Source organism: Lutra lutra, chromosome 9 (genome assembly GCF_902655055.1).
Source record: "Lutra lutra chromosome 9, mLutLut1.2, whole genome shotgun sequence".
In the NCBI taxonomy this organism is placed as follows: domain Eukaryota; kingdom Metazoa; phylum Chordata; class Mammalia; order Carnivora; family Mustelidae; genus Lutra; species Lutra lutra.
Genome location: NC_062286.1, coordinates 138,992,609 through 139,005,086, shown reverse-complemented (window position 1 = coordinate 139,005,086; position 12,478 = coordinate 138,992,609). Strand labels below are relative to the sequence as shown.

At 57.9% G+C, this 12,478-nt stretch overlaps 1 protein-coding gene across 4 annotated transcripts in view; it reads left to right on the top strand.

Annotated features, from left to right (window-relative positions):
* Positions 1–12,478, top strand: part of PMEPA1 (prostate transmembrane protein, androgen induced 1) — a 51,301-nt gene that overhangs the window by 20,426 nt on the left and 18,397 nt on the right. Inside the window, exon 1 of one of the 4 annotated variants that reach the window (XM_047745202.1) lies at positions 9,103–9,187. The exons of the other annotated variants lie outside the window; for them this stretch is intronic. Coding sequence (XP_047601158.1) covers positions 9,118–9,187 — 70 coding nt within the window. The 5' untranslated portion in view covers positions 9,103–9,117. Of the gene's footprint in view, positions 1–9,102; positions 9,188–12,478 lie in introns of those variants that run through there. 4 annotated transcript variants of the gene reach the window in all.

Genomic DNA, 12,478 nt, shown 5'->3' with positions numbered 1-12,478 from the left:
GGTTGGAGCCCAGGAAGCTGTGGGAAGAGATGCTACCGAGCCACGTCCCCCCACCTCCACCCGCTTTGGGGACATCTGGTTGCTTCATCGAGGGCAGGGCAGACAGAAACCTCCCCGAGATGTGACCTACGAAGCCGTCTCGCTTAGTGGCCATGGGTGTCAGGACGTTTGGGGCAGCGTTGTGCTGGCCAAGCAGAGACACAGACTATCCAGTGTGATCTTCTGCTTCCAGACCTGTTCTTGACTGGTCAGTTCTGTGACCTCATGGCGTCTCATCTGTAAAATGGGGCCATGAGTGGCCACAGGAATTCGTCACGGGGTGAACTGGCGCAGGGATGTCGTGGGATAATCCGAGTTCTTTGCCTGGTACGGAGTGGGTGCCGTCACTCTTCGTGTCGATGGCAAAGTGTTCATGCGTGGGCTGAGCGGGGGACCTGCAGGCGCCCCATTCCCTGGTGAATTCAGAGCCTGTTAGAGAGCATGGCAGAGGCCACGGAGGGGGGCTGATGGTGGGAGCAGCCGTGGAAGCCTTTGGCCAGGGCCGGGGCACATGAGCAGGATGCAGCTTGTGTGATGGATCTGATCACTGCCTCTTTGAATGGTCTGTTCACATCAGAAGCCCCCCGCCCCAGCTCTGTGCTGGTGGAGAGAAGCCCTCAGAATTGGGGTGGCATGTGGGGTTCATCCCCTAGTACCTGTTTGCCCAGCTGTGGGCAAAGAGAAGCAGGAAGGGCCTCTCGCAGGAGCTGTTCAGGGAAGGCAGAGCAGGGTCGGGAAGGGCAGGCAGTGTGGGGGGTCTGTGGGAGCAGAGGTGCTGAGAGGCACCGGACGCCGGTGGCTGCTGTGACCCCCGGCACCTGGCCCCTCCTGTGCCATCCCGACGGCCCTGATCCGGCCCTGCAGGACTTATCTCGTCCCCACTCAGGGCAGGGACTCTCCACGACTGCATTGGGGGAAGTGTTGGCAAAAACGTTTCACGCGCTGGCTTGGCCGACATCGGGGTGGCTGGGGAGAGGGAACTCCAGGCTGGGCCCCAGGGGGTCGTGGGGTCACAGATTCCCATCTGCCCTGGTTACAGGTGAAGTGGCAGCAGGTGTCGGGGGAGTCACAACGTGCGGAAGGAACCGGGTTCTTTCTAGGCCTGACCGGTCACCCGAGGGAGTCTCGGCCCTGCCGGACTCGGGGACTGTGAGGACCTCCCTCTCCCGCCGCTCTGCCTGAACCCCCTTGAGCGACAAGAACACCGTCCTGACTCGCCGAGTCTGATCCCCCGCGGCGCCGACGTCTCCCCGCACCTCTGCTCCACGTGTCTGGGTGAAAGCGGAGGCTCTGCCCACAGACAGGGAGCCGTGGGCCGTCCCCGTGGGAGGAGCGGAGATGAGCAGCCGCTTTTTATTAAAAATGAGAGTGTGGAAGGGGGCGCACATGGCCTGTAACGCCCCCCCTTTATGCAAGCGGTCTTCGGTCGCCGTAACCCTCGGGGGGGTCTCAGGGTTTCATTCGCCAGCAAGGTGACCTCCCCGTGGACGGGCACAGATAGCTTTTCTGCGTAGGAACCTCGTCTCGACAGGGCTTTGTTGGGAGTGTTTGCCGTGTGTGCAGCCCTGGGCTCCGCTCTGTTGTGTGGGCTCCGGCCCCCTGCTCTGCCTGAGCCGGGCGGCCCCCGCTTCCCGCCTTCCGGGGGCAGAAGCCAACAAGATGACCTGGGCCAACGGCGAGTCGCGGGGAGGGTGTCATGTCCACAACGGCCCTTCAGGGCGGGCAGGTGGCTGGGGCCCTGTTCCCCGGCTGGGGCAACTGAGGCTCGGGCCCCGCAGCCTGACAGGGCCGCAGTAGAGTTTGGTCTGTGCCTGTCTGGTTCCGGTGTCTGGACGCCACCACATTTGAGGGTGGGAGGGAGGGACACAGGAAGGGAGGGCAGGCCGGTCTCAGAGATAGAAGCTGCCTCCGGCCGGGGCAAGCATCTGCAGCAGGCGGCAGCTTGGCCAGCACCCTGGCAGGGAAGGCAGGGGAGGCTGACAGAAAGAAGGACCCCGGTGGGCACCTGGTGGACACCAGGCTTTGCTCCAGAAGCTGGCAAGCCTGAACAGAAGAGACCAGAGACCCACATCTAGGGGACCCAGCCCCATTGGGCTGCTCCTGGTGGTGGGCTGGCCAAGGGAGTCTACACAGGCCCTGTGCTTGGCCCACCACCGGCCCTGGGGTGCGGGTCCTCCTCCCTTTGACCTGGCCTAGCTGGGGAGGGGCACAGCCCTGGTTTAGGATATATTAGGGCCACAGTGAGTGTTTCCCAGGGAGGCACCCTGAGACCAGCCCACCCCTGACCTTGTCCTTTCCTGGGAAGGGGCAAGCATTCCCCCATTTGGCGGCCTCCCTTTGCAAGCAGGGGCCAGAGTCTCCTGCAAAACCCAAAGTTGGAGGTGACACGGGATTCCTGCTCTCCTGTGTATTCTTCTCTGGAGCTCCAGAAGGGGGTGGGGGTCGGCACAAGTTCTTGCCCCTCCCCCACCACGCATGTGCATTTAATCCTTTTGCCACCACCCCTTTGAAGTGAACAGAGCGGCAGAGAAAACGCCCACACGGGGTGTCGGGGACGTGCTAGCGTTCGGCGTCTCAGAACAGGAGCGAGATGGATTTGCCGGCCACGTAGGGCCCTGGAGCAGCCCGGAGCGTGGCCCAATCAGAGAGGATCCGTTTTCCGCCTGTCAGCGCAGCCGGCCCCCCGACGTCTCCCCACCCAGCCCCCCGCCCCCGCCCCCGGCAGACCCCAAACCAGACCGATAACTTAGCATTTTCATTTAAGTCCATCTGACAAATCGTTTTAGACGGAGAAGGCAGCATCTTTAACTGGCCACTTTGTCAGCGCGTCTCTGGGCGCTGTAAAAAGTCCTTTGTTATCTGTGTCTAGACAGCGCGCCAGCGGGGTATTTGGTCTGCGTGAGGGAGAGAGATCTGACAAGGTTGAATTCATTTACCGGCTTATTTAAAGCAGAATTTCAAAACACTTGCTCATAAACTGTTTTCGACCCAGACGGCCCCAGCCTCCCCCAGCCCACACTGGCTCTTCTTGTTTTATATCATTTTTTCGCCTGTTTGGGCAGTTTACGCGGGTTGCAGCCGGTGCCCTGGCGAGGAGGAGACGCGGGGTGACCGGCAGCTTGCGGCTTTTTTTTTTTTTTTTCCGTCTTTAATTGTCCTTTTTAGGACTGTCTAGACACCCTGCAGATGGACGTTCGCAGGGACGTGGCTTTTCCTTCTGGTTATGGGACATGAAGTGGGAAGGTCACAGCCGCCACCCCCTCCAACCATTTGACCGCTGGCCCCTTCCCCAGACCGTCCCCAAACTGTTCTCAGGGGCGACTCCTCCCTCCCTGAAATGAAGCCACTTTGCCTCCCAGCAGCATCTTCGTGTTTATAACACATTTTCTGGACTGTGCTAATTTTATACCGTCACCAACGAAAAGAGAGAAAGTGACATTCCAGCCGTCCTCCCCTGGGCGGGTGGGCAGAAGCCCCCTGCACCCCTTCCCACAACTTTCTCCACTTTTTACCACTTCTGCATCCCCCCCCCCCTTTTTTTGGTGGCATCCATAGACAAAACAGCAGAGGTTGGCTTTCGAAGGATGGAAATAATGAGGGCATCTTGAATGGGTCCGAGGTTATAGTTACACCAAACAGATGCATTAATTCACTTCGTTGCCATAGCGACTAGATGATCGTTGTGGGGTGAAAAGGGGGCAGGCGGTGGGGCCCAGGGCCTGCCGCCATCACCCCCTCTCTTCCCGCAGCCACCCATTGCCGTCCCTACAGGAACTGAACCTGCAAATGGCATTGCCCTGACCGCCACCGGGAAAGTGGGCCACTCCGGCTTTCTCCTGCCTCTGTGATATGTGGGGGACGCTTCTCCACTCCTCCCCCTGGAGGCGGCCAGCAAGCCCGTGGATTTAGGAAATCGAGTTGAATTACAGCCCGGGTATGTTAGGGCCACTGGGCGGGGGGCAGACATCAGAGCTGCCTTCTGAAGCGGGGGCTGCAGGTTGGAGAGGCAGAGAGACAGTGTGTGTCCCCCCCGACCCCGCCAGCAGACACCCCACACCCCAGCTCCCTGAAAACTATTGTCGCTGTTGACCCGGCCTCAGAGCCATAAATTTCCAGCCTCCACCCAGCAGTCATCAATCTGCCTCAGGGTTTTACATGGTAGGGGCACAGAAGGTGAGGAGAGGGTTGGGGGCGGGCAGCGGACCAGATGTCTCCTGGGATCCTGAAGCTGCATCTCATTTCTGCCAGGCCAAGCAAATCCAGGGTATTAATCTGCTTCCTTGGGGGTCGGTGGGGAGGGATTGGGAGTTTCATCGGCAGGAGAGGGGCCAGGGAGAAAATACGTCTCAGCGCGCTGGGCTTCTTGGCCCGATCCTTTTATTTCTTTATTCCACCCCCCGCTCCACCAAAACAGACCGAACCCACAGGTCGGAGCAGTGTCTTAGGCTGCTATTCCCACCGTGCCTGCATGGGTCTGTTACTATTACAGGCTTGGTTTGGGTCGCTAAACGAGCTGTGGGCTCTTCATCATCTTGGCCTGAAAACCTGTAATTCCCTTCCCCTTGGAAGGCAGAGGTCGGGCGGCTGAGCGTGTCATACTTTGAGTTCTGCTGTCACTTCCACTGCCCCAGTACCATAATGTCCATCTTTATGGAGAAACACCCAAAATGAAGACAAGGGGGGCCTGTCTTGAAGAGACAGAGACAGCAGAACAGCATCACCAAGTTGGCCACGTGTGCGGGGACACTCTGCTGGCCCCACTCTGTCCATAAGGTGCCCCTGCGAGAAAGGGCCTTAGGAATTAGAATTGGGTCTGTCTTGGAGTAATTAAAGGAAAATGATTCTGTTAATCCAGTCACCAAGACCCCGTGGCCTGGAGAGGTGAGGGGGTCCTTGTTGGTACTCCCCTCCAGAACCTGTCCTTTCTCCGCACATTAGGAGTGCGCTCTTGGCTTGTGTTTTTGAGGGCCCTTTTTGTTTTGTTTTGTTTTTAAATCATTGACTTTGTCTCCTGCTCTTTTTTAAAGACCAGCGGAAGACCCCCTTCCCCTTAATCAGCAGCTTCGGTGTGTGTAGGGAGCCTTGACCCTGGCCCGGCCCCCCAAAGCACGTGCCTGGCCCGGGTTCCCCAAGAGCCCGCCGCTTGGGGAATGAGATTTCAAAGTCTCCTTTTCAGAGCGCAAATCTGGGAGGCCTTATTCTTCCCTTCTCTGAAGAGCTGGAGAGGCCGGGGTTTCAAGGCGGCCTGGGTGTGCTGCCTTCTATAGGAGGCGAATTGCTGCTCATTTGTCAGGAAAAACAGATGTGGCGGGGAGACAACATCTATTTTCATAATTCGAAACAAATCTGGTGAGCCGCCTTCCTTTTCAGTGGGGCCCGCTCATGCAGAAAGCCCCACTCCAGGCAGCATTTAGCAGAAATATTTATAGCTCGTTGGTTGGACTTGCTTTCCTCCGGGATGAGCTCGTTTCTGCCGGCGGCTGGGACCGGGACCGTGGACTCTCCGTAGGTAGTAGGTGCCCTTGCAGGAATTCAGGGATTTGGTTTTTGGTTTTGTTTTCATTTTAGAAAGGGGGGAGTAGGAGGGTCCCAGCCAGTCAGAGCTCATCAGTGGGTCCTCTCGTCTTCTAAGCCTGGGGGCTGTTGGCTGAGGGGCTCTGTTTCCCGTCATTGGTTGGGGGGGACAGATGGTGGCTGAGCTTGGAGAGACACCCCCCTGTCCTTCAAGCAAGCAGCTGGCTCCTCCTACACTCGGGAAGACCCAGGACCTGGGTTCCCAGTCGGTAGGGGCTTGTGCTTTGGTTTGCAAGGGAATTTGGGGGTCATCCCCCCATTTTATGGATGAGAACACTGAGGCTCAGAGAGCAGCAGCATGCCTGAAGCCATGCAGTGAATTGATGGCAGAGGGGGTCCCCTGCCTTGGAGACAAGGTCCAGAAATGACTCGGACTGTCCAGATCCTGCTCCAGCCTTCATCCCCGAGTACAGCTGTTATAACCTCTGGCTGAATGCAGCTGTGTAAATGTGAATGGGCCGGTTACACCGGGACAGAGGGCAGGCCCGGGTGCGGGGGAGAGGCCATTACCTGCTCACCCATTAGCTAGTGGAGCTCCTTAGTGACTGGAGGGGCTGGGGGCGAGTGGAGATGCTTGCCCTCGAGGAGCTCGGACTCCAGTGGGGAGAGGACGGAGACGTGGTTTCAGATGCTGGTAGTGCCAGGGAGGAGGAGAAACGGGGTCATATCACCGTGCCTGGGGGTTGGTGGTTCTGGAGGCTCTCAGAGGCTGACACATACCCAGGACTTGAGGGGGTGGGATGCAGACAGTGGGAAGCCCTGGGGCAGAGGGTCTTGGAGAGGGGAGTTGAGAGGGGCACCTGTTGGCTGGCCGCAGATCCTGGGGGAGGTGATGCGCAGACTTAGTCCCCTGATCTGTAAGACAACGGTTGATTCAACAGTGTGGAAGTTTCTGGGACAGCTGTAAATGATACAGTTAGGCGAGATGCGTCCGTCGGGGAACTGGGTGCAGGGTGTTTGGAAATCTTCCTATTCAATTGCTTATAACTTACGTAAATCTACAGTTATCTAGAAGAAAATTCCTTAAAAAGAAAGTGAGGTCCGGGAGGGCCCTTTTGCTTCTCATTGCTGGGACCACCTTGTTGTCATCGTCACTCCAGGCAGGAAAACCGCGGATCACTTCTCTCTCCTTGTCACCTGCAGATTGTATGAGTGGGGTCTGAGGGCTCTATTGCCCTGGCAGGAAGGAGGCCCAGGTGGGGGGCCGGGGTCCCTCGGGGTCTGGGGCAGGCCGAGGTCTGGAGGGCATGGGGGATCCCGGTGGCAGCGGAAACCTCTGGAAGCTACAGTTTCTCATGACCCCCTGTGGGGGTTTCTCACCACCACCCGAGATGGATGGCACACCCTGGGAAGTTGGCAGCAAAGACGCCTCCTCTGTGCCCTGCTGGCACCTGGGCGGATAGGTCTGACCCGTGGCAGCCCACATCGTGGGCCCATCTGCGGTAGAACCTGGGGTGGACAGGGGAGTAGGGCTCCCCGGCACAGGGCTGGCGGGAAGCCTTTTAGCCAGAGGACTGGAGGTGAAGGTAGCCTCGCAGAGTTCCCCAGCCGGTCGGAGCGCTGCCATCAGGGGCTCACTGGTGCCACCACAGCTCTCCCAGAGACTGAAGGCACTTGGTCCCCAGGAGGGCCCTGAGCTTACAGCCTCTCGTGTATGTGGGTGAACAGGCTCCCAGATAGTGACTGCCCTTGGCACCAGACGCAGCAGCTGGGGGTGTCACAAAGCCCGGTTTTCCTACAGGTGGACCGTCCCATCTCAGAAACCCTCCCCCGCTTTCTCATGGATCGGAACCCCACAGATGGTTGGTTTTCTTCTCCTTTCTGCGGGGGTGGCGGGGAGCTGTACACAAGGTGTGCGTGGGCATGGGGCCTGCTGTTCTCCTCGCTCACCCGTACTCTTCCATAAGCATCCATGAGACGCCTACTGTGTGCCGGGTGCTTCTGCCGAGATCGGGCGCAGTTTGGCAGCTCCAGCCTATGGAAAGGTACAGTTCGTGCCTTTCCCCACATTCTGTCCTTTCAAATCCAGTTTTTAGGCTGGGTTGTTTTATTCTTCTTCGGAGCAGTCGCATGCGATGGAAGTCTTTGCCACTGTCTCTAGACGGGGGCCAGATGTGGACTCTCTTGGTGCCTGCGGTTGCTTCTCGGGCGGGTCTGGGGCACTGGGCGCTGTGCCGCCCTCCGTAGTCTCAGCATTGTTGACATTCGGGTGGGGTCATCCCGTCCCGCGGGTGTCCGGGGCACTCTGGGTGTTCGGCGGCATCCCAGGCCCCGGACCCCCTAGATGCAGGTAGCACAGCCTCCCCGTTGGGACATCCCCAGATGTCTCAGGGCCTGCCCTTGCAGTCGCTGAGCGAGGGTGGGCAGGCCTGGTGTCTCTTCATCTATCAGATCCAGGTGACGACAGGACACCTCACTGTGGCTGGTTGGGGACCTTGGGTGATAGGACGCATCAAAAGCTCTTCGTGGCGCCTGGCAAAGCCGTGGCAGCTGAAACTGCCCGCTGGTGTGTCTGATGGGCAGAAGTCACTCTGTGCGTCCTGTGTGACCAGGTTCCTGGGGCGTCAGGGGGGCTCTGCACTGCCTGCTAGCACCCCCTTGTGAAGACAGACAAGGCCCTGGCGCCCACTCTCTGGGGGGAAGCCTCCCGCTGACTGTGCTCGGGTACAGCAGTGCACCAGGCCCACGCCCAGGGGACCAGGAGGCTGTCCCCTGCTCCTGGCTTCACCAGAGTTGCTCTTCTCTCTGATGTGTCCTTTTTTCATGCATCCCGCATTGGGACTTCGGGCCGCTGCCTCCCGCAGAGATGGCTTCCGGGGTTTCTACACGACTCAGTGTGCCCGGCTTTCCCCCTCTTCCTCCCTCTTGCACTTACTCAGTTAAATATTAGGCTCCAGCCGTTTGCTTTTGCATCCTGGACTTCAGCTACAAGTTTGCCAGAACAAGCGGCCTATCTGCTAAAGGAGGGAAAGCCTGACAGAGATTGGTCGGTCCGAAGCAGGGTGCTTCTGAGCAATACAGAATCTTGCAGCCAGGGACCCACCCCTGAAAGACTGGTTCAGTCTGGTGGACGTGGAGGATGCAGGGCTCAGGGGCTCACGCTCGCGGAGCTCCCACGACAGCTCTGATGCACGGCCTTGTTCAGAACATCACATCAGACTGTGGTATCTGAATCATTTGCACACTCCTTTTCTCCCTTGCCCGTGAACATGACACACATTCCTACCTCAGGGCATTTGCACTGGTCATTCGTTCAGCCAGGTGTGTTCTTCCCCCAGCCCTCCCCACCTGTCAGGTCTCAGGTCACCCCGACACCCCGTCCAGGGGACCGTCCTTCCCAGGCACTCTGCTCACCACCCCCTCGTACGCCCTGCCTAATGCTGGGAACGGTTGGTGCTTATTTGCGTGTTTGCTCACCCATCCTTGGGCCCTGTAGGCGGCGTGAGCCCTGTGGGACCAGATGTGTGCTTCTGGCCAGCTGGCACAGGGCTGATGCGGCCCTAGATGTGGAGGGACAGACCCCAGCATTCCTGGCAGGCCCACTCCAGCTCAGTCCAGGTTTCTGAGAAGACAGGTGAGCGGCCGAGCGGCCTTTCAGAAGACACTCAGGTGTCTTCGGAGACGCCTGTATAGTTGGAAGGTCCCTGCAGCTCCTGATGCCTCCGTGCCTGAAGGGGCCCCTGGCAGCAGTCACTGTCGCTGGTCATACACGGACACTTGACTTGGGGATGCGGTGACCCACTGAGACGTATTGGGGATATTTGATTATATTGGGGGTGCCATAGTATTTTACGTTGGGAGAACCTGGGCTGCTCTCCTTCCCCTTGGCCAAGAAGCTGGAGGATCTTTGCCCTTAGCTAGGGGGAAGCCACTAGCAGCTGGTGCTTAGAGGTTATTTAAATTCCTTTTTCTTCGTTTCTAAATTTTAAATGGCATGTTTAGAATTTAATCTTCAAACCTGGGAGCCAGACCTGCAAGTTGAGAGATGACAGCCGAGAGATGGTTTCGTTTGGCTGGCTGCAGCCGCCAGATGGCAGATGCTGTGAGCGGGAGACGGGAGGGAGGCCGGGAGAGGGGAGGCGGCTTCTGTTTCAGCTCCTACCCCCCCATCCCCCACCCCCAGTGCAGCAAAGCCCCCTCCTAGTGCCAGGCCTGGGCCACGCCCTGGGGAATCCCTTGGGGCTGCCGGCCTTGGCCTCCACCAAGGCAATGCTAGGGCCCCAAAGGACAGGGTCTCCCCCCGCCTTTGTACTTTTCCCTTTTTAAGAAAACTTTTTGTTTTGATACAATTGTGGATTTGCAGCATTTGCAAGAAATAATCCGGAGAGAGCTCATGAACGTGGCACGCGGCTTCCCCCGGTGGTAAGGGTGTGCGGAGCTGAGGTACAGTATTGCAGCCTGCAGAGCCGCCTTCGATACACCCCGTCGACCTCACTGTCCCGTCCCCAGCTGACGCGCGCTCATCGGAGCGAGTGTGTGCGCGCGTGCACACATGTGCGTGCGTCGGCTGTGTTTAGCTCTGTGCCGTTGCATCCCACGTGTCGGTTCCAGTGAGCCTGCCGCCATCCAGATGCGAAACCGCCCCATCACAAGGACCCCCTCGTTCCTCCCTCTGTGGCCACCCCCACCTCCCACCTGTTCCGTCCCTAACCCGTGGTGGCACCGTGTCATCTCTTTGTCTCTGTAATGTGATTCTGAAACGTTACATAAAGGGAACCGTGCAGCGTGCGGCATTTCTTGGCTCGGCCGGTTCTCCGAAGATCCCTCCGGGTTGTCTCATGGACCCACAGTGTGCCCCTTTTCTTGGCCAGTGGCGTCCTTTGAGCTGGAGAGGCCACAGTGAGGGGAGGGCGTCACCTGTAGAAGAGCAGCTGGGTGGGTCGCAGCTTGGGGCCGTTACAAGGGCGACTGCTGTGAACACTCACGCATGGGTCTTGGAGCCGGCGCAAGTCTTCCTTTCTTGGGATCCAAGCCCAGGAGTGTGCAGCTGTGTTGTCGGTAGTTGCATGTGTAGGTGTGAAAGACCCTACTTTCCGTCCACACCCATGTACCCTCTGGCCCCTGTGGAGAGATGAGACTCCCACAGGAGGACCTCGGACGTGAACGCCTTTCTGCTGCAGGTGGTCACTGTGGGCCGTGCCCTGAGCCGGGCAGGGTGGTCGCCATTGGGGGAGATCACAAGACCAGCATCAGCAAGGCCTTCTCGGGGAGCTCGCTTGCTGGTGAGTTGGAGTCCGTGATCAGCAGGCAGGCACGTTCCTGAAGGAGGGAGTCGCTCATAGTAGCCAGCACTCACGGCGTTTCTACATGCCACGGGCTCTCTGGGTACCTTATGATCCTCGAACAGGCCAGTGTGGTGGGGCTTTCGTTCACCGCATGGTGCAGATGAAGAAGCAGAGGCACAGAGAGCTAGAACGAGACAGAACTAGGAAAATCCAGGCCCTGTCGGTACACTGCATCGCCTCTTGTGGCCGACACAGGCCATCAGGGGATGCAGAGGTCAGAGGTGTTATGTATTTGGAATGGGGCATTTGGGAGGCCTCCTTGACATGGTAACATGAAAGGCCATGCGAAGATTCCAGAGTGCACATGCAAAGGTCCTGGGGTGGGAACAGGAAAGAGGCCAGTGTGGCTGGAGTATGGTGAATAAGGGAAGGAGGTGGGAGGTACAGAAAGGAAGTTGAGCAGGCCTCCGTAGGGTTCTAATCTGAGCGTGAGTCAGTACTTTGATCGATATTTTTTTTTTTAAATTGCTCTGCTGCTGTATGCAGAATAGACTGGAGGAGGGGAGTTCGTGTGACATGGAGGAAGTGGGGATACGGGGAGGACACGTAGGTGAAGTGAACCCTTTGGTCTTGAAGGATGACCCCTGGGTGTCCTGCAGCTGTGCCCTGAGAGGACAGAACCCCCCGCCAGCCACCCGCCTTGGGTGTTTGTAGCCAGACCTTGGGCTGCCATGTAGGTCTGTCTCCCAGTGGATTTTTCTTGTTGTTCTCTTCCCCTGTCTCCACACTAGCTGTCATCATACAAATTGAATTTACTTGCTCAGTATCAGCCACTCCAGATCATTTAATAAATGAGCACTGACATCTTCGTACCCCTTGTGCCTTGCCCAGTCAGGTGAGTGGCCTGCTTTTTAATCTAATCGGGGCCACCGTTTATTATGCTCTTGCTGGGTACCGGCTAGTGTTGGTAGAACTCATATACCTCTGCTAGCTCTGTTAGTCTGCACAAGCCTGGCCAAATTATGCGTTATCCATCTTTCTGATGGGGGAAACTAAGGCACGTGGGCCAAGTGACCTCTCGAGGGCACCCACCCAGGGTGTGGCAATGTCTAGATTTGAATCCAGAGCTGGACCGCTCAACTCTCACCGTGTTGTCACGTCCCTGTCTCGGAGGGCAGAAAAGGGACCTCCGTGAGCTCCTTGGTCCTACTTCGGTCTTCCCAGATGTTGGGATTTTCCCGCTTCTGGAAGGTGCTGTTTCAAAAGGAAATGATACTGAAGGTGGAACAGCTTCACCTGTGGGGTGAGGACGGGAAGAGGCGGCTGGTGTCTGGGAGGCTTGTAACTGCCCCAGGGAATGTGTTTTGACTGAAAAAGAAAGAGGAAGAACTCGTCCAGAGTCACAGGGAGAGTTCTGGCAGATTTAGACCCCAGACTGTCTCCCTCCCTCTCTCACGTGCTCACGCACGTGCACACACACACACACGCATACACGGGAAACACCCAGAAACACAGACACCCCGAGACAAGCACAGAGGTGATCACAGATGGGAGACAGGTGCATGGATAATCTCAGACACCCAGCCTCCCAGACCCTCAGAGAGAAGCAGGGGCTGACATTTGCTCTCCCACCTGCTTGG